Source organism: Chiloscyllium plagiosum, chromosome 39, assembly GCF_004010195.1.
Source record: "Chiloscyllium plagiosum isolate BGI_BamShark_2017 chromosome 39, ASM401019v2, whole genome shotgun sequence".
Classification (NCBI taxonomy): Eukaryota; Metazoa; Chordata; class Chondrichthyes; order Orectolobiformes; family Hemiscylliidae; genus Chiloscyllium; species Chiloscyllium plagiosum.
This window is the reverse complement of record NC_057748.1, coordinates 14,155,675-14,179,580: the sequence shown is the minus strand read 5'-3', so window position 1 is coordinate 14,179,580 and position 23,906 is coordinate 14,155,675. Positions and strand designations below refer to the sequence as shown.

The 23,906-nt window shown below is 44.5% G+C and overlaps 1 protein-coding gene across 1 annotated transcript; it reads left to right on the top strand.

Moving 5' to 3' along the window:
• The first annotated feature begins 4,287 nt into the window (after positions 1–4,287).
• Positions 4,288–23,304, top strand: LOC122542023 (cytochrome P450 2J2-like). The gene is made up of 6 exons (XM_043679314.1): positions 4,288–4,350; positions 8,639–8,812; positions 11,126–11,267; positions 17,548–17,735; positions 21,391–21,532; positions 22,474–23,304. The coding sequence occupies exons 1-6, from the start codon at positions 4,288–4,290 to the stop codon at positions 22,560–22,562; spliced, it is 798 nt and encodes a 265-aa protein (XP_043535249.1). The 3' UTR covers positions 22,563–23,304.
• The last annotated feature ends 602 nt before the right edge of the window (positions 23,305–23,906 follow it).

The following is a 23,906-nucleotide window of genomic DNA, read 5'->3' as shown; positions in this document are numbered from 1 at the left end:
ATTTAGCACGGCCATTCCACCTATACCTTTGGACTGCGGGAGGAAACCGGATCACCCATCAGAAACCTACACAGACACAGGGAGAACATGCAGACCCCACACAGACAGTCGCCCGAGGATGGAGTTGAACCCAGGTCCCTAGTTCTCTGAGGCAGCAGTGCTAACCACTGAGTCACTGTGCCACCCCCTACTCTTAGCTCTTCACTAAACTTGTCCTGCCAATTTCAATGATTTAAGCACACTTCAAGCAGCTCTCTCTGCTCCTGCACCCCTTCTAGAGGTGTACTCTTTCGTTTACACTGTCTCTCCATGTTCTTCTTATCAACTCTTATTTAGGGTGGCTCGGTGGCACAGTGGTTAGCACCTGCTGCCTCACAGTGCCAGAGACCCAGGTTCAATTCCTGCCTCAGGCAACTGTCTGTGTGGAGTTTGCACATTCTCCCCGGGTCTATGTGGGTTTCCTCCGGGTGCTCTGGCTTCCTCCCACAGTCCAAACATATGCAGGTTAGGTGAATTGGCCGTGCTAAGTTGCCCATAGTGTTTGGTAAAGGGGTAAATGTAGGGGAAAGGGTCTGGGTGGATTGCTCTTTGGAGGGTCAGCGTGGACTTGTTGGGCCGAAGGGCCTGTTTCCACACTGTAAGTGATCTAATATAAACCAGCATGACCTCACAATTCTCCACATCGAATTTCATCTATCACTTCACCAACTTATCTATGTCCTGTTCTGCAGTGTCCTCCTCTTGGTTCAAGTTTCGTATCATCTGTCAGTTTTGAAGTGGTGCTCTGTTCCCCAAGGGCCAGATTATTCCTAGATATCAGGAAGAGTAAGGACTTCAATACTGATGCCCAAACTCCATTACAAACCTATCTAAGGCCAAGAGCATCTATTCCGATTACTCTTCTGTTACTCAGCCAATTTTACATCCATATTGCCACTGTCCCTTCTATCCCACAAGGTAACACTTTGCCTACATGTTTGTTGTGTGACACTGCATTAACTGTGTTCTAGAAGTCCATGTATACTACATTAATACCATTGCCCTCTCTGGTACCTCATCAAAAACTCTACCAGCTAGACATGATTTTAGTTAAACATGACTTTCCCTTAAAAATCCATAGTTAACCCATATTTGTCTGTGTGACCATTAATTTTGTCCGAGATTATTGTTTCTAGAATTTCCTTAGTCACTACAATTAACTTGACTGGTGTGTAGTTTTTATTTAGGTGATCTTTACACCTGCATACAGTTCCAGTCCCCATATTTCGGGAAGGATGTGGAAGCATTGGAAAAGGTGCAGAGGAGATTTACCAGGATGTTGCCTGGTCTGGAGGGAAGGTCTTATGAAGAAAGGCTGAGAGACTTGAACCTGTTCTCATTGGCAAGAAGAAGGCTAAGAGGGGATTTGATAGAGACATACAAGATGATCAGAGGATTAGATAGGGTAGCCAGTGAAAGTCTTTTTCCTAGGATGATGATGTCAGCGTGTACGAGGGGGCATAACTACAAATCGAGGGGTGATAGATTTAAGACAGACGTCAGAGGCAGGTTCTTTACGCAGAGAGTGGTAAGGGCGTGGAATGCCCTACCTGCTAATGTAGTTAATGCAGCCACATTAGGGAGATTTAAACAATCCTTAGATAAGCACATGGATGATGATGGGATAGTGTAGGGGGACGAGCTGAGAATAGTTCACAGGTTGGCGTAACATCAAGGGCCGAAGGGCCTGTTCTGCGCTGTATTATTCTATGTTCTATGTTTTTTGATCTTGGGTGTAAAGTTTACAGTTCTCCAGTCATCAGGCACGACTCATACGTCAAAGGAAGACTGAAAAATTATATCAAATAAAAACCGAAAGAACTGCAGATACTGCAAATCAGAGAGTTAACGTTTCGGGTCAAATGACCTCTCCACTCGACCAGAAACATTGGCTCCGATTTCTCTGTACAGATGATGCCTGTCGCGCTGAGCTTTTCCAGCAATATCTGTTTTTGTTTCTCCTGTTCCTTGATCTATACATCAACTTTGGGTCAAAGCTGTGCTTTTACCTTTCTCATCCTCTGAGATGATGCCAATTGTAATCATTTATACCCTTCTTTCTGTTAAGCACCATCATGGTGCCCTACGGAAGATCTTGGAAACAGCAACGAAGATTTATGCTGACTGTTTTCCGAAACTTTGGCTTAGGCAAAATTGCTTTTGAGGAGAGAATTCTGGAGGAGGCCTGATATTTGACTGAAGTCTTTAAAGCAGAAACTGGTAAGGTCTGTGTATTCTCTCTGCATTGTTTTAAAGCAAACTTGCAGTGATGTTTCCAAACTTTCAAGATTGTCCTCCAGGCTTCAAGACTGTTAATAATCAGGAGATAGTCACAAGCAACTCAGGAAACAAAACATATTGAACAAATAATGTTGCATTTGTTTTTCATTTCCCACAGAACATGGCTCAGCAGTACAGAAGTTGAATATTGTTAAAAAATAAAGTCATGTCGCCAAAGCTTTTTCATCTTGCGCTCATCAGCACAATTAGGAGGATGTGGAAAAAGTGAGGACTGCAGATGCTGGAGATCAGGGTCAAGAGTGTGGTGCTGGAAACGCACAGCAGGTCAGGCAGCATCCGAGGAGCAGGAGAGTCGATGTTTTGGGCATAAGCCCTTCATCATCATCATTTCTGATGCCCGAAATGTCGATTCTCCTGCTTCTCGGGTGCTGTGCTTTTCCAGCAACACACTCTTGACTCTATTAGGAGGGTGTCAGGCATAGAATTGTAGAATCCCTAAAGTGTGAAAGCAGGCCATTCAGCCTATCGAGTCTGCACTGACCCTCTGAAGAGCATTCCATCCAGACTCATCCCCCTCTAACCTTATTCCCTATAACCATTCACGAGAGGTAGGTCTAGCTTCCTTTATCATTGGACCGAAAATACACTGCTGAAGAAAATTCTCCATCTAGCCTGTACATCCCTGGACACTGGGTAATTTCCCATGGCCAATCCACCTAACCTGCACAACTTTGGATTGTGGAAGGAAACTGGAGCACCCAGAGGAAACTAGGTACCGGTGAGTACTGAAGGCTAGGTACCGGTGTGGACATGGGGAGAATGTGCAAACCCCACACGGATAGCCGCCCCAGGGTGGAATCGAACCTGGGTCCCTGGCGCCGTGAGGCATCTTCAGGAGATCGGAGCTGCCTCTCTGACATCAGTGCAAAGACGGGTGGCGTCCATGATGGGGCCTGCTGCTGTCCTCCTCAGGAATCCCAACCATGAGAGTGTTGGAAGGAAGGGTCAATAGCAATGTAATCAAAGTAAAATACCACACTCAACTCAAGCACAAACTATCCCATGTAACGACACTTTTCACCAAATAACCAAAGCCCTCAAATGTCCCTGCAATGGCTGTGCACTGTTGTGCATCAGATAGTTTTAGTTCCCTAATGAATACTGACATCATTTGGCCCAGCCTGTAAATGTGTTCCAAATTCAACCGAAAGAGGCAAGGCTCCACTGGGCAGTAGGTTTACCATTCCTTGCCCATTGCTGCACTTTGGAAATGGCAGACTGTCATATGATGCCCTGATGCTTGGGCCAAGTGCTAGCAAATGGGACTAGAATAATTAAGGAGATCTGGTTGGCATGGACGAGTTGGACCGAAGGGTCTGTTTCCGTGCTGTACATCTCTATGACTCCATGTCAGCTTCGACCAGCTTGTGGTTGGGGTAGTTTCGTGCCACCGCCCTCTATTCTTCACTGGGTCCAAGGGTCCTACCTGCTTCATTATGGTAAAGGAACGCTGTGAGTCTTATTAAGAAGAGGCTGTGGTCTTAAACAAGTCATAGTTTGCTGCGCAATCATTTGTAAGGGATGTGCTGGTGTATTGATGTTATCACTATCCTAGCAATCTAAGTACCCAGGCTAATGTTTTAGAGATGTGTCTTCAAATCCCTCCATGGCAAATGGTGAAATTTGAATCAATGGAAATCTGGTCTCAAAAAACCCAACTGGTTCACTCATATCCCTTAGGGAAGGGAATCTGCCATCCTTATGTGGCCTGTCCTACATTTGACCCCAAACCCATAGCATAGACTTTTCACAGCCCTGTGCAATGGCCTAGCAAGTCACTTGGTTTGAGAGGTATCTTGCGATGGGCAATAAGTGCTGGCCTAGTTAGGGCTAACCCATGTAGAAATGAAGAAAACTTTAAATTACAGCAAATGTTTTATTAACTGGCACCCATTGAGACCAGTATGTTCTGGTTGATCAAATGTTCCAGATAATTAAGAGGTCCACATGACCGCAGCAAACACTGACCACGAGAAACTTCGAGACATCAACATGCCTCATAAAATCCAAGTAAAAACATCAACACACCTCTTAAAAGCAGTGTAACAACACACAGTAATTACCATATATACTCGCGCAATAGTTGTTCTCGTATCTGGAATTTCCCATATAACTCATGTAAACGTCAACCCTAGTTCTTCACAGATAACAGATCCTCATTTATGAGTCAGTCTGCCAGCCATCGTGCTCAGCTCCGGGTTTTCGGAATTACCATAACCCGTTTTTAAAAATTCGTTTAGAGATTAATTGGGCTTTCGCTAATGAAACTGTATGAATTTTGACGGGCATGAATTTCAGCCAGTAAAAGTAGTATCCATGTAATAGTCAACTCCTAACTTTAACCTTAAAATGTCGTCAAAAAAATTTGACTATTATTCGACAAAATGTCAATTCTTCTGCTCCTCGATGCTGCCTGGCTGGCTGTGCTTTTCAAGCACCACATTCTTGCCCCAGCATTACATTCCTATTACTTGAGTATATACGGTAATAGGAACCTAATGCACATGTGAGAGTGTGGTGCTGGAAAAACACAGCAGGTCAGGCAGCATCTGAGGAGCAGGAGAGTCGAGGTTTCAGGCATAAGCCCTTCATCAGGCATGAGGTCTCATTCCTGATGAAAGGCTTATGCTCGAAACGTCGACTCTCCTGCTCCTCGGATGCTGCCTGACCTGCTGTGCTTTTCCAGCACCACACTGTTGACTCTGACCTTCAGCATCTGCAGTCTTCAGTTTCTCCCATGTAATGCAGGAGGGTTTGCACATCACTGTCATAATTTATTTACAGCCTAAATACTCAGATATCATGGTGGATCATGGTATTTGATATATAATTGTTTTGTCAATGTATAAAGAGTAGAGGCTGATAAGGAGCCGGTTAAAACAAAGTTTGCTGAAATCAATTGGTTGCTATTTCGACCACCCCGCTACCTGACAGGATCCTGACATCTTCTGTTTTACTCAATCCAAGAGTAATGGCAAAATCAGATTGGGTGGAACTTGATGTAATCTCCAACATTAACCCTTTGAGCAGCATGACCTGATAGAACATAGACCGTTCCAATGGTATCGGTATCCAGGGACACTTTTGTTACCACTCAGGTCCCAAGCCTGATGGGATTGCAAGTCTGACCTGTGGAGAACTGCTTTGCACTGTCACCTTCACAAAACTCCTTTCCATTTTACACAGGTCAACCCTTTAATCCCTATTCTATAATCACAAGCGCCGTGTCCAATGTGATTTGCTCTGTTGTCCTCGGGGAGCGTTTTCATTATGAAGACCAGACATTCACACGGCTCACACACTTGATCGATGAAAGCATGAAAATGCAGATAAGTAAATGGGCTCAGGTAAAATTAAAATAAACTCTCTTTGCTTCGGGATTGGAAACCCTCCTTACTGACATAGAAATATTGGTGTCAAATAGTCGGTTGATAAAAACTGCTACATTGGGACTGCTTGAACATATTCAGCTCCTTCAATCTGTTCAGACAATTAAATAGAATCTTGAAATCATAGAAAGCCCACTACACAGTAAGATACCATTCGGCCCATCACATCTGTGCCAGCACTCTGCCAAAGCGACTCAGCTAGTCCCATGCCCTTGCCTTTTCCCTGTATCCTTTCATTTCTGTTTAAACAATAATCCAAATATCTCTGGAAATCCATAATTATACCTGCCCCCACCACACTTTTAGGCAGCACATTCTTGATCTGTAAGCACTCATTGCATTCGAACTATTTTGCTTTGCCTTACTTTTGGTTCCTTTGTCAGTCACATTAAGTTCGTGCCCACTGTTCTGAACCCTTCCATCAACAAAGGAACTTGGAGCAAGAGTATGCAATTCAACCCTTTGAGTCCCCTGCACCATTTAACGTGATCATGGCCCATCCTATCCCGGTTTCAACTCCCCATAGCCCTTTATTCTGTTTTTCATCCAAATATATCTATTTCTTTCTTGAATCTGCTGATTGACTCTGCCTCCACTGCACTCTGCGGCAGTGGGTTCCACAGATTCACAACCCTCTGGGAGAAGTAGCTTCTCTTCATCTCAGTCTAAAACCTACCTCCTCTCACTCTATATCTGTGACCTCTCGTTCGACACTGTCCCACAAGGGGAAACATCTGTTCCACCTCCACCTTATCACTTCAGCATTTTATATATCTCAGTCAGTGAATACAACTGCTCCTCATATGACAGCCCTTTCAGCCCTGGAGTCAACCTGGTGACCCTCCTCCGAACTGCCTCCAGTGCCACCACATCCTTCCTCAAGTAAAGAGACCAAAACTGGACGCAATATTCCAGCTATGGTCTCACCGATGCATTATATAATTGTAACAACACTTTTATAATTGAGTCGTTTTGCAATAAATGCTAAGTGGGCATAGGTTGAGGGCAAGAGGGGAAAGTTAGAAGGGACCTAAGGGGCAACGTTTTCACACAGAGGGTGGTGCATGTGTGGAATGAGCTGCCAGAGGAAGTGGTGGAGGCTGGTACAATTATAACATTTAAGAGACATCTGGATGGGTATTTGAATAAGAAGGGTTTGGAGGAATATGGGCCAAGCACTGGCAAATGGGACTATATTAGATTAGGATGTCTGGTCGGCATGGACGGGTTGGACTGAAGGGTCTGTTTCCGTCTCTATGACTCTAACAGGAGCATCTTCTGCCTATCTCCATGATTTTGGATGCAAGCATCAAAGTCTGATTCAATTTTCTTCTCTAAAGAGAACAGCTCCAGCTTCTTAAATCTATCCATGTGACTAGAGTTCCTCACCTCTTTCTTTCTCCTTTGGCACTCCTTCAGGTGTCAAAAGGGATTTGCTCCCTCTCCGTGGTGTCCTCCCAGTAATTGCGGTTTTTTTGAATTTCAATAATATATTTCATTCATAAAAAAACCCTTTCCATGCATACACAGTCACTGAAGCAGTTTTGTGCAGCCTTTGCACATGAAGTACAAGCAAACATCAGAATTTGGCTTTCCCAGAAGTTGCACATGAACCCAAGGCATTTATTCCCTATCCTAGACTATATTAGAGACACCAAGAGGATCTCAGAACTGAATGGACCCCCATTGTACTTTGACAGTAAGACCTCAGACAGTTGTCTTTCCCCTTGGCAGCACTGCCCCAAAATTCAGTGCGTCCCTCAGCGCATAGTTCTGGACCTTGGGATGCACCAGACTGGAACACTCCTCCCAGCAATCAGTTGCCATTGTAGAGCTCAGAATAGAGCACTTGTTTAGAGAGTCTTGTCATAGAGTCATAGAGATGTACAGTATGGAAACAGAGCCTTCGGTCCAACTTGTCCACGCCGACCAGATATCCCAACCCAATCTAGTCACACCTGCTAGCACCCAGCCTATATCCCTCCAAACCCTTCCTATTCATATGCCCATCCAGATGCCTTTTAAATGTTGCAATTGTACCAGCCTCCATCACTTCCTCTGGCAACTCATTCCATACATGTACCACACTCTGTGTGAAAATGTTGCTCCTTAGATCTTTTTCATATCTTTCCCCTCTCACCCTAAATCTATGCCCTCTAGTTCTAGACCCCTCCACCCCAGGGAAGACACTTTATCTACTTATCCTATCTATGCCCCTCATGATTTAATAAACCTCTATAAGGTCACCCCTCAACCTCCGACGCTCCAGGGAAAACCGCCCTAGCCTGTTCAGCCTCTCCCTATAGCTCAAATTCTCCAACCCTGGCAACATCCTTGTAAATCTTTTCTGAACTCTTTCAAGTTTCACAACATCCTTCCGATAGGAAGGAGACCAGAATTGCACGCAATATTCCAACAGTGGCCTAACCAATGTCCTGTACAGCCACAACATGACCTCCCAACTCCTGTACTCAATGCTCTGACCAATAAAGGAAAGCATACCAAACGCCTTCTTCACTATCCTATCTACCTGCGACTCCACTTTCAAGGAGCTATGAACCTGCACTCCAAGGTCTCTTTGTTCAGCAACACAAGTGTATAAATCCTGCTAAGATTTGCTATCTCAAAGTGCAGCACCTCACATTTATCTGAATTAAACTCCATCTGCCACTTCTCAGCCCATTGGCCCATTTGATCAAGATCCAGTTGTAATCTGAAGTAACCTTCTTCGCTGTCCACTACACCTCCAATTTGTGTGGGCCTATGATAGCTGCCCAATACAGTTGGTTGTGACTGACCAGTGCCTCCAAACTGGGGATATTGGCCCGCGAGAAGACTCACACGTCTCGTGACTGACTGTATTGGAGAATCAGAATCACAGGTGCTAATTCTCTGGTGTTTTCTACTAGATTTATAACGTTGCTCCAATCATTGGCTATATCCCTGGGCCTCATCAGAGGCTGTTCAAAGTCCAGGCAGAAATTGACGCCGTTATTCAGGATTTCATCCAGCAACACAAAGATACACTGCATGGTGAAGAGGTCAGAGATTTCATCTACGCCTATTTGCTGGAAGTGAAGAAGGTGAGAAGAGGGCACATTTTCCAGTGTTAGTGGGTCTGTATGTGCAATAGGCCGGAGCATTGTGATTTGACCTTGTGCCTTTGGGCCCAGTTCAGACTAACGGCTTCAAATGCTTATCAATTTAGCGGTAAGGTATCATTAGTGGGTGGCACAGTGGTTAGCACTGCTGCCTCACAGCGCCAGAGACCCGGGTTCAATTCCCGCCTCAGGCGCCTGACTGTGTGGAGTTTGCACGTTCTCCCCATGTCTGTGTGGGTTTCCTCCCACAGTCCAAAAATGTGCAGGTTAGGTGAATTGACCATGCTAAATTGCCCATAGTGTTAGGTGAAGGGGAAAAATGTATGGGTGGGTTGCACTTTGGCGGGTCAGTGTGGACTTGTTGGACCAAAGGACCTGTTTCCACACTGTTAGTAGTCTAATCTATTTCCTAACAGGTGTGAAGCCAAACGTGAAATGTCTACAGTATAATCTCTCCCATGAGGAGGGATTGTTTCAACTGGGCCTGGGATCAACAAGATTTGTCTGTAACACATGTCAGATGTAGAAAGCCCAAAATCTAAAGGCAGCCATTTAAGGAATGCGGCACTGAGGCAAGGAATCAAATAATATTGAGATGAGCTGTTGTGTGACCTAGCTCCAGACACGAGATAACTTCAAACCATTTCAAGTTCAAGTACAACATGATGGACACCATTTAGGGGAAGTGATGAACTATAGTGGTATTGTTGCTAGACTATTAATCCAAAATTTTACCTTTTATTAATCCAAAGACCAGCGTCAGGTTCTGGGTTCAAATTTCTGCCACGGCAGATGGTGGAATTTGAATTTAATAACATTATGGAATTAAGAGTCTAGCAACGACCCATTGTTAAATGAAACCCATCCGGTACACTAATGTCCTTTGGGGAAGGAAACTACCATCCTTACCCAGTATAGTCTACATGTAACTCCAGACCTGTGTCATTTACCCTGTGGGCAATTAGGGATGGACAGTAAATGCAGGTCCAGCCAGTGATGCCAACATCCCATGAACGAACAAAAAAGATAAACTCTCTATAAGAGAGCGTTAAGGGGTGGGCATGGTGGCTCAGTGGTTAGCACTGCTGCCTCACATTGCCAGGGATCCATGTTCAATTCCCACCTCAGGCGACTGTCTGTGTGGAGTTTGCACGTTCTCCCCCTGTCGTTTGGGTGTTCCGGTTTCCTTCCACAATGCAAAGATGTGCAGGTCAGGTGGATTGGCCATGTTAATTTGCCCATAGTTTAGGTGCATTAGTCAGGGGTATATATAGGGTAGGGGAATGGGTCTGGGTGGGTTACTCTTCGAAGGGTCGGTGTGGACTTGTTGGGCCAAAGGGCCTGTTTCCATACTGTAGGGAATCTATTCTAATCTAATCTAACTTGGAATCTGAGATCCTGGAGATTATGTGACAATGAGAGGCTGTCCCTATCCAGCCACTGCCTCAGCTGCATAAACAAATCTGAACAAACAGCTTTAGCTGAAGATGTAGAGGACCAGTAAGATGGTATAAGTACAAGGTGTTTCCAATTTGGAAGCTGACTTAATCCACTTTGTAAACCAGATCCTCAAATGAACCAATGATATTGTACAAAAACCAAACAATTTATCAATGGCTAGGGTTGTGGAGTAGCCAAGATTAAAGGCAGCAGACTCTGTACTAAAGGCAGAATTTTTTGATAAGTAGTAAAAGATCTACAGGTAACAGGATGAAAAAGATTTATGCAATGAATCAGAAATGCAATTGTCCAAAACGGTGGCAGGGAGCAGCCTGGGGTAATTGATATAAGGAAATTAGATAGATATTTCGAAAGGCTAAACCTTGCAGAACGAAACAGAAAGAGCAGGAGGGCTAATTGGAAAGTTCTCTCATGGGGTCAGCACAGTGGTCTCTTTCTGTGCAGTAATGGTATATGATTAAGCAGAAATTGAAATCCTTATCCTGATTGGGTGGACTTCAATGGGTTTGACTTGTTCTTACATTCCAACCCATTAGTTTGTTGCTTTGGTGGGTATTAGGATTGCTGATGTTAAATATGTGAAAGGGCCATTGTGCTGATTGGAGTGAGGTTAGCCAGATGGGCCTAATAGAATTGGAGTTCTCCGACTGGGGTTATTAATCTGGTCCGATCAGGGAGCCCTGGCTGACAGATATAAATTGAAATGTCAGGATTCTCTTCACTCAGAGAGCTGGCTCTGAGGGAGTCAGACCAGTGTCAAGGACACTGTAAATAAAAGGTGACTTAGTGACGGGATACTGTGCAGTTATTTCAGTGATGACCTTCACTTTGCAGGAGGAGAATTCTCCCAACTCTTGCTTGACTGAGGGAAACCTGTTCCATGATGTCAATGAACTGTTCATCGCTGGCACTGAAACTGCAGCCACTACTCTGCAATGGGCCATTCTGTACATGATGGCTTTCCCAGATGTACAAGGTAACACTGGGCCTTGAATTACTAAACAGTGGCTGCATCTACCAACTGCTCATGACAGGAGTCTAAAAAAGGAAGGTGTTTCGGAATTCTCATGCCGCTCCGTTTTACACTTTGTGTCCTCCAAAGTAAATGCATACATGTGCACATTCTAGTCAGGAGCTGACCCAAATCCCATAAGGGAATAGGAATGAGGATAGAAAAATGTAGTGCTGGAAAAGCACAGGAGGTCACAAGATGAGGAGTATCACAACGCAAGGAGTATCAGAAATAAGGTGGGTGAACTTAAGGCGTGGATCGGTACCTGGGACTACGAGGTTGTGGCCATCACGGAAACGTGGATAGAAGAGGGACAGGAATGGTTGATGGAGGTTCCTGGTTACAGATGTTTCAGTAAGATTAGGGAGGATGGCATCTGCCCAGGGGAGTTGTCTACTTTCACTCCTCGAATTGATAACACCTCTTCCTTACTAACCTCAATCCTTTCTAGTCTAATATCTCGTATCTCATTCTTCTCCTCTACAATATTCTCCTTTTCCTGAGTGAAAACCGATGAGAAATAATCATTTAGCACCTCTCCAATCTCCACAGGGTCTCCACTTCTGTCTTTGACTGACCCTATTCCTACTTTAGTTATCCTTTTATTCCTCACACACCTATAGAAAGCTTTAGGGTTCTCCTTTATTCTACCTATTAAAGACTGCTCAAGTCCTCTCTTTGCTCTTGTTAACTCTCTCTTTAAATCCTTCCTAGCCAATCTGTAACTCTCCATCACCTCATCTGAATCATCTCATCTTATCATCACATAAGCCTCCTTCTACTTCGCAAGAGATGCAATTTCTGTTGTAAACCACAGTTCCCTTACCTTTTCACTTGCTCCCTGCCTGACAGGGACATACCTAAAAAGGGCACACAATATCTGTTCCTTGAACCAGCTCCACAATTTGATTGTCCCCATCCCCTGCATTTTGCTACTCCATTCTATGCATCCTAAGTCTTGCCTAGTCGTTTTATAATTGCCTTTACCCCATCGATAACTCTTGTCCTGTGGCATGTATCTATCCCTTTCCATCGCTAAAGTAAACGTAACTGAACTATGGTCACTCTCTCCAAAATCAAACACCTGGCCTGATTCATTACCAAGCACCAGATCCAGTGTGGCCTCCCCTCTTGTCGGCCCTTCGACATACTGTGTCAAGAAACTCTCCTGCACACATTGGACAAAAACTGATCCATTCGACGTTATACTGTCCTGACTAACAAGGTTACACCTCTCCCTCTTTTACCGCCTTTCCTGTTCTTAATGAAAGATCTAAACCCTGGAACCTGCAACATCCATCACTGACCCTGCTCCAGTCTCATCTTCCAGTGGACTAATTTCCACTCTTGCCTCTTTTACCTTTTAGATATCTAAAAAAGAGAGTGAGCGGCACCCTTGAGGGGACTTGACAGGGTCGGTGTTAAAAGGTAGTTTAATCTCTGAGAGGGTCAAGGATCAGATCTTCTGTTTGCTGTGAATCTGGAATTCTTTACCATGGAGTGCTGTTGAGGCTGGGTCATTAAATATGTTCAAAGCTGAGATGGACAGATTTTTAATCAATAAGGGAATAGCGGTTATGGGGAAAGTGGTGTTAAGAATTATCTGATCAGCCATGATCTCATTGAATAGTGAGGCAGACTCAATGAGCTAAGTGGCCTAATTATGTTCCAAGTCTTGCAGTAGTTTGTCTTATGTTATTATAATCTTTTCATTCTGCTATATTCCTGTGCAGTACACTTTTTAACCTCTGCTTCTTCAGTCTTTGAGGTATGGCTCATCCACTGTGTGCAGTTCCCACCCACCCCTGAGCTAGTGCACAGAAATCTTATGCCTATACCCCTACACATCAGTTTTACAGTCACAAGTTTATTCACTTAATTCACCTACTTATGTGCTTGCTAGCATGTTGGCCTGGGAATAATCCTAAAACAACTGCTTTCGAGGTTCTGTCTTTTAACATTCTGACTCGCTCCCTGAAATCTGCATTCAGGAGCTCATCTCTATTCTTGTCAAAGTCTACCTCTCATTGATCTTTCTCCCCCAGAAGAATGCTACGACATAATATCCTTTACCCTAGTGACCGGGAAGCAACCTGTCATCCTGGAGTCATGTTATCAGTTGCAGAAAACTTTCTCTGCTCCCCTGACTATGGAATTTCCTATGGGCAAAAGTGAGGACTGCAGATGCTGGAAACCAGAGTTTAGATCAGAGTGGTGCTGGTAAGCACAGCAGGTCAGGCAGTATCGGAGGAGCAGGAAAATAGATGTTTCGGTCAAAAGCAGAATTTCCTATCTCTATTGCTGTTTACTACTTCTTCATCTTGCCACCAATAACAGCTGAGCTGCCCATGAAACAACCAATTTGACTCTGGTCATACTCTCCTGAGGAACCATTACCCTCAGCAGTACAAAAACTGGAATATAGGTTCGCAATCAAAACAGTCTCAGGAGATTCCTGCTTTGCTGGCCTGGATCTTTTAGACTGCCGAGCGGTCACTCATTCACTATTTACCTCTACGTTTTTAACCTGTGGTATGACTTCCTTCCTAAAAATACTTTGTGTATAGACCTCACAAATGCACTGAAGTGACTTCAACCACTGCTCAAGCACCAAAACCTTGTGTGCCAGTTATATTTTCTGCAGATGTGTTCATCTAAGATGCATGGTGTGTCTGTGATACCACACAAACCCTAGGATATACGCTCCTCTTGATTGAGCAGACTTGCCATCCTGTAGCTTTAAGAACTATTTATTTCAATTAGAATAATAGAAAGCTCAACAATTACAGAGACAACCCTAGACTAATACCCTGTGGACTTAGGTTGACAATCCAGCATGACAGTTGGTGAATTTTATTCAATAGAAAGTTGGCTTGATGGCAACCACATAGCAACTGTTGATTTGTTACAAAAAATTCCATCTGGTTCACTGATGTCCTTTCGGGAAGCAAACCTGCCCTCCTTACCTGGTCTGACCTACATGTGACTGCAGACCAACAGAATGTGGTTGTCTCCTAACTGCCCTCTTGCCATTTGGGTTGAAAAATGTGGCACAGGAACAGCACAGCATATAAGGCAGCATCCAAGGAGCTTGAGAGTCGACATTCGGGCATAAGCACTTCGTCAGGAATAGGGAGCGGAGGTTAGGGAGAAGGGGGCTGAGAGATAAATCGGAAGGGGGGATTGGGGCTGGAATGAAGGTGACTTTGAAGGCGATGGAAGATGCAGATGGAGGGTGATGGTGATAGGTCCGAGCAGGTCAGCGGGAAGAAAGATGGACAGGTGGGACAGTTCAAGAGGACGAGTTGGAGGGTTGGATCTGGGATGAGGTGGAATGTTTCAGAGAACATCTCAGGGGCACAAACACCACAACGCCAATGACCTGTGGCTGATCACTTCAAATCCCCCTCCCACTCTGCCAAGGATAAGCAAATTCTGGGCTGCCTCTAACCCCAAATCTGAGCCACCCAACGCCTGGAAGAAGAAAGCTTCATCTTCTGCCTTGGAACCTTCCGACCACAAAGCATCAAAGTCAATTTAATCGGTTTCCTCATCTTCCCTCTCCCAACTCATCCTGGATCCAGCCTTCCAATTCAGCACTGCCCTCTTGAACTGTCCTACCTGTCCATCTTCCTTCCCACCTATCCACTCCACCCTCCCCACCGACCAATCACAATCACGTCGCACCTGCATCCACCAATCGCCTTCCCAGCTACCTTCCCCCAGTCCCACCCCTACCCTCCCATTTATCTCTCAGCCCCCTCCCCTACCACATTCCCGATGAAGGGCTTATATCCGAAAGGTTGATTCTCCTGCTCCTCAGATGCTGCCTGACTGGCTGTGCTTTTCAACCCTGATCTCCAGCATCTGCAGTCCATACTTTCTCCATAGGAACAACAATAGGTCACTTGGACTCACTAGGCTGTCCCACCATACAACAAGATCTGACGCAGGCCTCAGCTCCTCATAGCCCTCAGCTCCCCAATATTTCAAAACTTTGTCCATCTACTGTTTGAGGTGGAGGTGCCAGTGTTGGACTGGGCTGGACAAAGTCAGAACTCACATGACACCAGGTTATGGTCCAACAAGTATGTTTGAATTCACAAGCTTTCAGAACGCTGTTCCTTCGTCAGGTGAAGGCACAGTGCACCGAAAGCTTGTGATTTCAAATGAACCTGTTGGGCTATGACCTGGTGTCGAGTGACTTCTGACTTTGACTACCTCCTCTTCCAGTTGTATAGCCTCTACAGATCTTGAGGATAGAGAATTCCAGACATCCTGAGAGGTGAAATTCTTTTGTATCTCAGTTTTAAATAAGTATCACCTTATTCTGTAATTATAGAGTCATAAAGATGTACAGCATGGAAACAAACCCTTCGGTCCAACTCATCCATGCCGACCGGATATCCTAAATTAATCTAGTTCCATTTGCCAACATTTGCCCCATAATACTCTATACCCTTCCGACTCATATCCCCATCCAGATGCCTTTTAAATGCTATAATTGTACCAGCCGCCACCACATTTTCTGGTAGCTCATTCCATACACACACCACCCTCTGCCCCTCAGCTCCCTTTTAAATCTTTCGCCCTCACCTTAAACCTATGCCTTCTCGATTTGGACTCCCCTACCCTGGGAAAACGATCTTGGCTATTCACGCTATCCATCCCCTCTTGACTTGATAAACCTCTATAAAGTCAACCCTCAGCCTCCATTGCTCCAAGGAAAATAGCCCCAGCCTATTAAGCCTCTCCCTGTAGCTCAAATCATCCAACCCTGGCAACATCCTTGTAAATATTTTCTGAACCCTTTCAGGTTTCGCAACATCTTTCCCAGAGCAGGGAAATCAGAATTCTGTCGCCTAGGTAGAGATTCCCGCACTAGTGGAAACATTTACCATGACAAGCCCCCCGTCAGAATCTCGTATGTTTCAAGAAGGTCATCCCAAATCCTCCTAAAATCTTCTGAACAAAAGACTAACCTGTTTAGCTGCTCTTGATAAATCATCCTCTTCATCCCAGGAATCAGGCCATTGATTGTTTTTTGAAGTGTTTCCAATGCCAGTGTATCCTTTCTTAAAAAGGGGGACCAAAATCGCACAGAAATTCCAAAATCGCAGGCCAAAATTGCGTTTGCCTTCTGAATGACTTGCTGCACTTTTATACCAATATACATGTTTCAGGCACAAGAACACCTAGATCCCTCTATGTTGCACTTTGTTTTGGAGTCTCTCTCACATTTTCCTCCCAAAGTCCATGATCTCTCACTTCCCTACATTAAACCTCATCTGCCACTCAGGCAATCTATCAATCCCTTTGCAGTTTCCACAAATATCCTCATCATAACATTCCCACTTAGTTTTCTATCACCAGAAACATCATATACTGCCTTCTCTAAGTCATTAACGTAGATAGTAAATAATTGGGGTCAAAGCACCCTCCTGGTTACCTCTTTCCAACCTGAAAAAGATCCTTGGATCATGATTCCCTATCTTCTGTGTGTTAACCATGTTAATACATTGCCCTCACAACGTGTATATAACTTTCTCTTCCCCAAAAAATGCAAACAATTCCCAAGAATCCATTCTAAACCAAACCATTAGTCTTTAAAGTTTGGGAGAAGATTTGTAGTTCAGGTGCTCGTTGTTGTGGTTCTGTTCGCCGAGCTGGGAATTTGTGTTGCAGACATTTCGTCCCCTGTCTAGGTGACATCCTCAGTGCTTGGGAGCCTCCTGTGAAGTGCTTCTGTGATCTTTCCTCTGGCATTTAAAGTGGTTTGTCTCTGCCGCTTCCGGTTGTCAGTTCCAGCTGTCCGCTGCCGTAGTCGGTATGTTGGGTCCGGCTCGATGTGTTTGTTGATAGAGTCTGTGGGTGAGTGCCATGCCTCTAGGAATTCCCTGGCTGTTCTCTGTTTGGCTTGTCCTATAATAATAGTGTTGTCCCAGTCAAACTCATGTTGCTTGTCATCTGCATGTGTGGCTACTAAGGATAGCTGGTCGTGTCGTTTCGTGGCTAGCCACGGCACCAACTAGCCACGATATGCTCCCAAGCACTGAGGATGTCACCTAGACAGGGGACGAAACATCTGCAACACAAATTCCCAGCTCGGCGAACAGAACCACAACCATTAGTCTTCATCTGGAAAATTCCGGTGTTTGTTAACAGAACCTGTTACGGTCAATTTGCACAGCAGGGTCTTTGCATCAACTGTTGTTCCTTTCGACTCTTCTCTCCTACGTAACAGCAAAATGCCACGAGGAGATTGATAAAGTGATTGGTGTCTCTCGTATGCCAACCATGGAGGATGCAGTCAACTTGCCGTACGTCAATGCCGTTATCCACAAGATTCAAAGATGCGGAAATGTGGTACCTCTTGCAGTAGGCCTTGCAGCAACAGAGGACACAAGCTTCAGGGGTTACACAATTAAAAAGGTGACGTTGTTTTTCTCTGTCAGTGTCCAGTTCAGCTGTTTAGTCTTTGACCCTTCTTGGATAAAGGGGTAGAATAAGGTTTTGAGAGAACTTCCATTGATTGACTCCTTGGGACCACAATGCTCACTTGCTGTCGTCCAGGCAACCTGCCAGAACCACAAACCTCGTGGGCAGTTGCAGAGGCTGGATCTCCTCCATTTCTACCTTCTATGATTCCTATAGCTTGACCCTGGATCAAATCAGACGGCTCTATCCTAAAGGTCACCTCCTGCAACAAAGTGTCTGGGTAACTTTCTTCTTGCCTGATGCCTTGTAGTATCTGCAGTTCAATGACCTGGAGCTGAGGATCATTGAACCAGAGACACTGACTATAGCCGTGTTTACATTGGAGGACCCTGGTGCCCATATGCTACAGTACGCTGCAGCTGCAACACATCGCACGCCCTTTATAACACTTTGATTCATGAATTTACTGATTAATTTTTAATCAATGTCCCTAGGCACTGCTGCCTGACAATAAGTTCTTTTTGTTCAATCAATCTTCTATTTGTCCCAGTTGAGATTCCCTAGTTAAGTAGGGTGGCCTGTGGCTCAGTGGTTAGCACTGCTGCCTCACAGCGCCAAGGACCTGGATTCGATTTGACGCTTGGGCGACTGTCTGGAGTTTGTGCGTTCATCCCGTGTCTGCGTGAGTTTCTTCCGGTGCTCCAACATCCTCCCACAGTTCAAAGATGTGCAGGTAAGTGTGGATTATGCAGGCTATGTGGATTGGCCATGGGAAATGTAGGGATGGGTCTGAGTGGGATGCTGTTGGGAGGGTCAGTATGGTCTCAATGGGCTGAGTTGCCTACACACTGTAGGGATTCTATAAGATTAATCATCAGCTAACCATCTATCTGATTTGATGTCATGTCTCACCTTGGTTTTTATTCTCTGAAACACGGGTTTTGAATGGCTTTTGGCAGCAGTAGTGGGGACCACACTGTCCCTAGTCTGTTTTTGCCTTTGGTGTTTGCTGACTGAAGTCTCACTTTCTCTGCATTGTTTAGCCGCTACTGCAAGTCCTGTTCTTTCCCGCTGTCTTTGGCCTTCCTCTTTTACATTACTCAACAAAATTAAGCCTCATAGAATTTAATTAACATCCCCTACAGAAGACAGATTCCTCTGTGTGAATGTACGTAGTTTCTCTCGAACCACATGGCAAAACTGATGGATAATCTTAAACTGCATGTGGTTGTGATTATTAGCCAACTCCGGATTGTGTGGCTAGTGCTGCCTAACTGTATAATCATACCTAATGATTGACACTGTGCGAGTTTGGTAGGCATGGGCTGTTCGTGTCCAGTCAACACTGTTCAATCCTGAGTGTGCTCGGACTTACACCAATGATCAGTTGGATTCCCCCTGTGGCTTGCCCGAAGTTGCAGGCAGCTACATAAATTCATACACAGGGCTCTGTCCTCTGCAGGCAAAATGCACCTGGTCACACATTGCCTGTCTTCGGAATGAACCAAAAGCATGAGGGACCCAATTGATCCCGGTGGCATTGCCCATCACAATGCCTTGACCAATTGGAATCAACTTGCCAACCAATCAGCACCATTTTCTCCTGCAGAGTAAATTGTTGCTCCCTTTGAAATTTGGCAATCTTGCATCTGTCCTGTTGAGTTCCAGGTGAAACATTTTAGCAACGTGTCTTATTTCTGCGGCAGTAATCAATTTGGAACACCAAGTATCCTTGTTCAGTAGCTAGATAACTGGAATGTGGTGCAGAATTAAATCAACAGCATGGGTTCAATTTCTGTATCAGCTGTGATAAATCACAGAGGCCCTGCACCTCACCTTACCCTGAGCTTATAGAACAATTACTTTCAATCTATTGTCTCTCTTGAATTTGTCTTTTGTAGACTTTGGCTCCATACCATACCACTGCCAATTGATGAAGATACATTGACCCCATTCCTATTGAGCCCCTGACTATCCTTCCAGGCCCCTGTACTATTGATACCTAGGGTTACTGACCCATCTTGAATGACTGGGGGTCCACTGACATCAGTACTAGTCCTCTGATGGTCAAAGAGAGCATCCTTGGGAGATTTCATTAATAGGATTTGGCATTGCGGGCCAAACCAGAATTTTCTCCCATCCCTAATTTTCCAGAGGACAGTTCAGAATGATCACCATTGCTGTGGGTCTGCAGTCACATGTAATCCAGACTCAGATAAGGACTATAGTCTCCTTCCCTAAAGGACATTAGTGAACCCAATGGGTTTCTTTTAATGACAATTGGTAATGGTTACATGGTCACCATTAGTCCAGCTTTTCATTCCAGAATTGTATTGGGTGGCAGATTGGCTCAGTGGTTAGCACTGCTACCTCACAGCGTAAGGGGCACAGGTTCGATTCCATCCTTGGGTCATTGTCTGTGTGGAGTTTGCACATTCTCTCTCCCCAACCTGTGTGGGTTTCCTCCCACAGTCCAAAGATGTGCAGGTGACATGGACTGGCTACAAAAGTGTGGGGTTTTAGGGTTAGGAAAGGGTGGGGTCTGGGTGGCATGCTCTTCAACTGATCATTGTTGACTCAGTGGGCCGAATGGCCTCTTTCCACAGTGTATGATGTATTGAATACGTATTTCAGTACCTGTCTTGGTGAGATTTGAATCTATGTCCTCAGAACATTAGCCTGGGATTCTAGTAGACTAGCCCAATGGCCTTACCATTGCAGCTGGGTAGGCAACATTAAAATCGAATTTTAAACAGACCAGTCAATGTATTCAGGAGATCCGTCAGGGTGACCTACATTTGTTTATATGTTCGTTTCCAATTTGTTCTAGAGTCATTGAGTCATTTGGCCGGAAACAGGCCCTTCACTCCAACTCGTCCATGCCAACTAGTTTCCCAAACTGAACTAGACCCATTTGCCAGCATTTGGCCCATATCCCTCTAAACTTTTCCCATTCATGTACCTGTCCAAATGTCTATTAAATGTTAAAGCTGTACCTGCATCTATCCATTCCTCCTACCTCTGTGTAAAAACATTGCCCCTCAGCATCCTTTTAAGTTTCTCACTTTAAATCTATGCTCTCTAATTTTCAACTCTATGAACTTTGGAAATAGACCTTTACTGTCACCTTATGTATGCCCCACGTGATTGCATAAACCTCTATAAGATCACCCATTAACCTCCGATGTTCCAGGGAAAAAAGTCCTACCCTGTTCAGCCTTTCCTTATGACTGAAACCCTCCAGTCCCGGTCTCATCTTTGTAAATCTTTTTTGCAGTTTCCAGTGTAACAACATCCTTCCTAAAGCAGGGCGACCTGAATTGTAGGCAGGGATCCAAGTGTCGCCTTATCAATGTCTTGTACGTCCGCAACATGACCTCCCAACTCCTGTAGTCAGTGCTGTGACCATATGAAGGCAAATGTGCCAAACGCCTTCTTCATTGCCCTGTCTATGTGTGACTCAAGCAATTTGTTTTTTGTTCCTGACTCCCAGTTCCTGCAGTTCTTTTTGTTTATTTAACAAGCTGACTGCGATGGTAAATGTTGCTTCCCATTAGGTACAGTACTTATCCGTGGCGTGAGGAAGCGATGATGGGTTAACTCTTTCAGTTCTGTAACTCACTGCAAATATTTTCTTCTGTTTTTGCAGGGAACCTTGGTCTTATTAAACATGGAGTCAGTTTTGTCTGAAGAAAAGCGATGGTGGGACCCGAAGCATTTCAATCCGGAGAACTTCCTGAAAGAAAATGGGGAATTCTTTAAGCCAGTTGCATTTATTCCATCTTCATTGGGTGAGTAGGTTCTTGACATGGCCGGCAGTCCTGTTGATAATCTGCTGTTTAAGTGGTAACCTCCAACAAGAAGGCGGGCACAATCTCCCTTACACCATATTCTTTCTCCAGTCAGAGTTGGAGTTTACAGTATTCAGCCTCCTGCAGAGTTTCCCTCTGTCCTTGCTGTGCGGAAATCTTAGGATCATCCAAAGCTCCTCTACACGGTTCCTAGCTCATACTTCGCCCTCACCTTCCCTGCCACCAGTGCCTCCTTGTCAAATTTCTCACCCTTGTTTCCTAATCTCTCCATTGGCTTGGCCGCATCCCTCCATCTCTATAACCTTCTCCAAAGACATGTCCTCTGAGAGCCCTGCGTTCTTCCAATCCTGATCTCTTATTCATTCCCACTTCCTCCACCTTGCCATTGATGGCTGAACATTCCAGATTCCAATGCTCTGGAATCCTGTCCTCAACCACATCCACCTGCCTCTTCTCCTTGAAAACACTCCTTAAAACCTACAACCCCATCAATCCTATGGTCAGTTATCTTATTTAGCTCAGCATCAAATTCTGTCTGTTAATGCTCTTGTGAAGTGCTTTGACCTGTTAATGATGCAAGTATGTGTGGGTGTTGGGAGCTGACCACAAGAGCATTGAAGTAGTCAAGGGGGGTAACAAAATCTTTTCAGTTGCAAGAGAGCTGAGACAAGGCTAAAGACAGATGACGCTACAAAGGTAGAAGTAAATGGCTTAGCAATGGAGGGGATATGGGCAAGAAACTCAGCTCAGGAATGAACACGGTACCTAGGGACAGAATAATGCTAAAATGTTACACTACATAGTATTTCATTATCTGCTGACAACATGATTCACAATGTAGCTTGGACACTAAGATCACTCTAAGATGGTTCAAGTTAGATTTATTTTTCATCTTGACTCATTAATGTTGAATTTTCTAGGTCTGCGAGCGTGCCCAGGAGAAAAACTGGCCAGAATGGAGTTATTTCTGTTTTTTACCGTTCTCCTTCAGAATTTTGAGTTCCAGTGACCTGACAAGACATCTCCTCCAAACGTGCAGGGAATATACAGATTGACACTAGCACCACAACCATACAAGATGGCAATAAGATGTAGAAATGCGCGAGATGGTGAACCACAACCAATCTTAGAGGCCGTCCACTTGATGGTGTCAGATCAACTATCAACATTTTGTTTCTCTTCATGATTCCTCTTGAGATTTTTGGGTCACTTTTTGATTACTTGAGGCCCCCTTTTTTTGGACATCTAATCTTCCATTGTCACTAACTCATTTATGAGGTGCTTCAGTCAGGACCTAACACCAACTCCTGTATTTGTATTGAGGTACAGGCCATTTGGAATCAGAATCGGAAGAATTCACCTTGAAAGAAATTCATCTCTCCATTAAATTAAGTGTCACAAAATATGCAGAGGGGAGGCAATAGCCGAGAGGTTTCATTGTTGGACCATTTGCCTTGATGATGGAAGTCTGGAGCCCATTTGGAGTCCAAACTTACCATTGGCTTTGAGGGGTTATATACCAATGGCAGAGACTTTGATAGCTGATCTGAGAGCTCCCAGTTCCAATACAGGTGCTCACTATGCAGTTGCCTCCTAACCCAAGATGAAAGGGTACTTCTGAATTTTTACAGGGGCTATTGTGGTGCAGTTGTTATGTCGCTAGTCTGAGCCGGGAGACTGGCATAAGGGTGGTAGAGATAGAGGTATTTAGATGTATGCTTGCGATGCTAGGTATCAGACAAACACTGGAAAATGGGATGAGAATAATGAGGTGATTGTTTTTGGTCAGCGTGGATGACAGTCTTTTCTGTGCTGTCGATCTTTAAGCCTCCATGACTCTGAGTCGAAGTATTATTTACTTCAGTACTCCATTAATCACTTTGAATCGTGTAATTTGTAGAGTCATTGAGTTTAGAAACAGACCCTTTGGTCCAACTCATCCAAGCTGACCAGATAACCCAATCTGACCTCATCCCATTTGCCAGCATTGGCCCATATCCCTCTAAACCCTTCCTGTTTACATACCCAGCCAGACACCTTTTAAAAGCTGAAAATGTACCAGCCTCCACCACTTCCTCTGGCAGCTCATTCCATATACGCACCACACTCTGCATGCATTACACCCAGTGAATGCAACTTGAGCAAAATCTAGGATCTTAGGAGCAGTATTATGTTTCTTCTTTTCAGTATTGAATTTAATTATATCATGATCATTATTAAATCAATGTTTCCTTACTATTAGATAATTAAACAAGTATTCCTCATCGCTCATTAATGCAGTGTATTGCTTGAGAAAATTATCAAAATTCACTCCCAGTTTCCATGGAAAGTAAAGTCTCCCATTAAAACATTT

What these genes read in the sequence shown, in the direction of transcription:
- LOC122542023 (XM_043679314.1), top strand. Translation starts at nt 4,288, where the DNA reads ATGACCGCAGCAAACACTGACCACGAGAAACTTCGAGACATCAACATG. An exon ending in ATTTGCTGGAAGTGAAGAAG is followed by an intron (nt 8,813 to 11,125) that starts GTGAGAAGAGGG and finishes TTCACTTTGCAG; the next exon opens with GAGGAGAATTCTCCCAACTC. An exon ending in GGGGTTACACAATTAAAAAG is followed by an intron (nt 17,736 to 21,390) that starts GTGACGTTGTTT and finishes CTGTTTTTGCAG; the next exon opens with GGAACCTTGGTCTTATTAAA.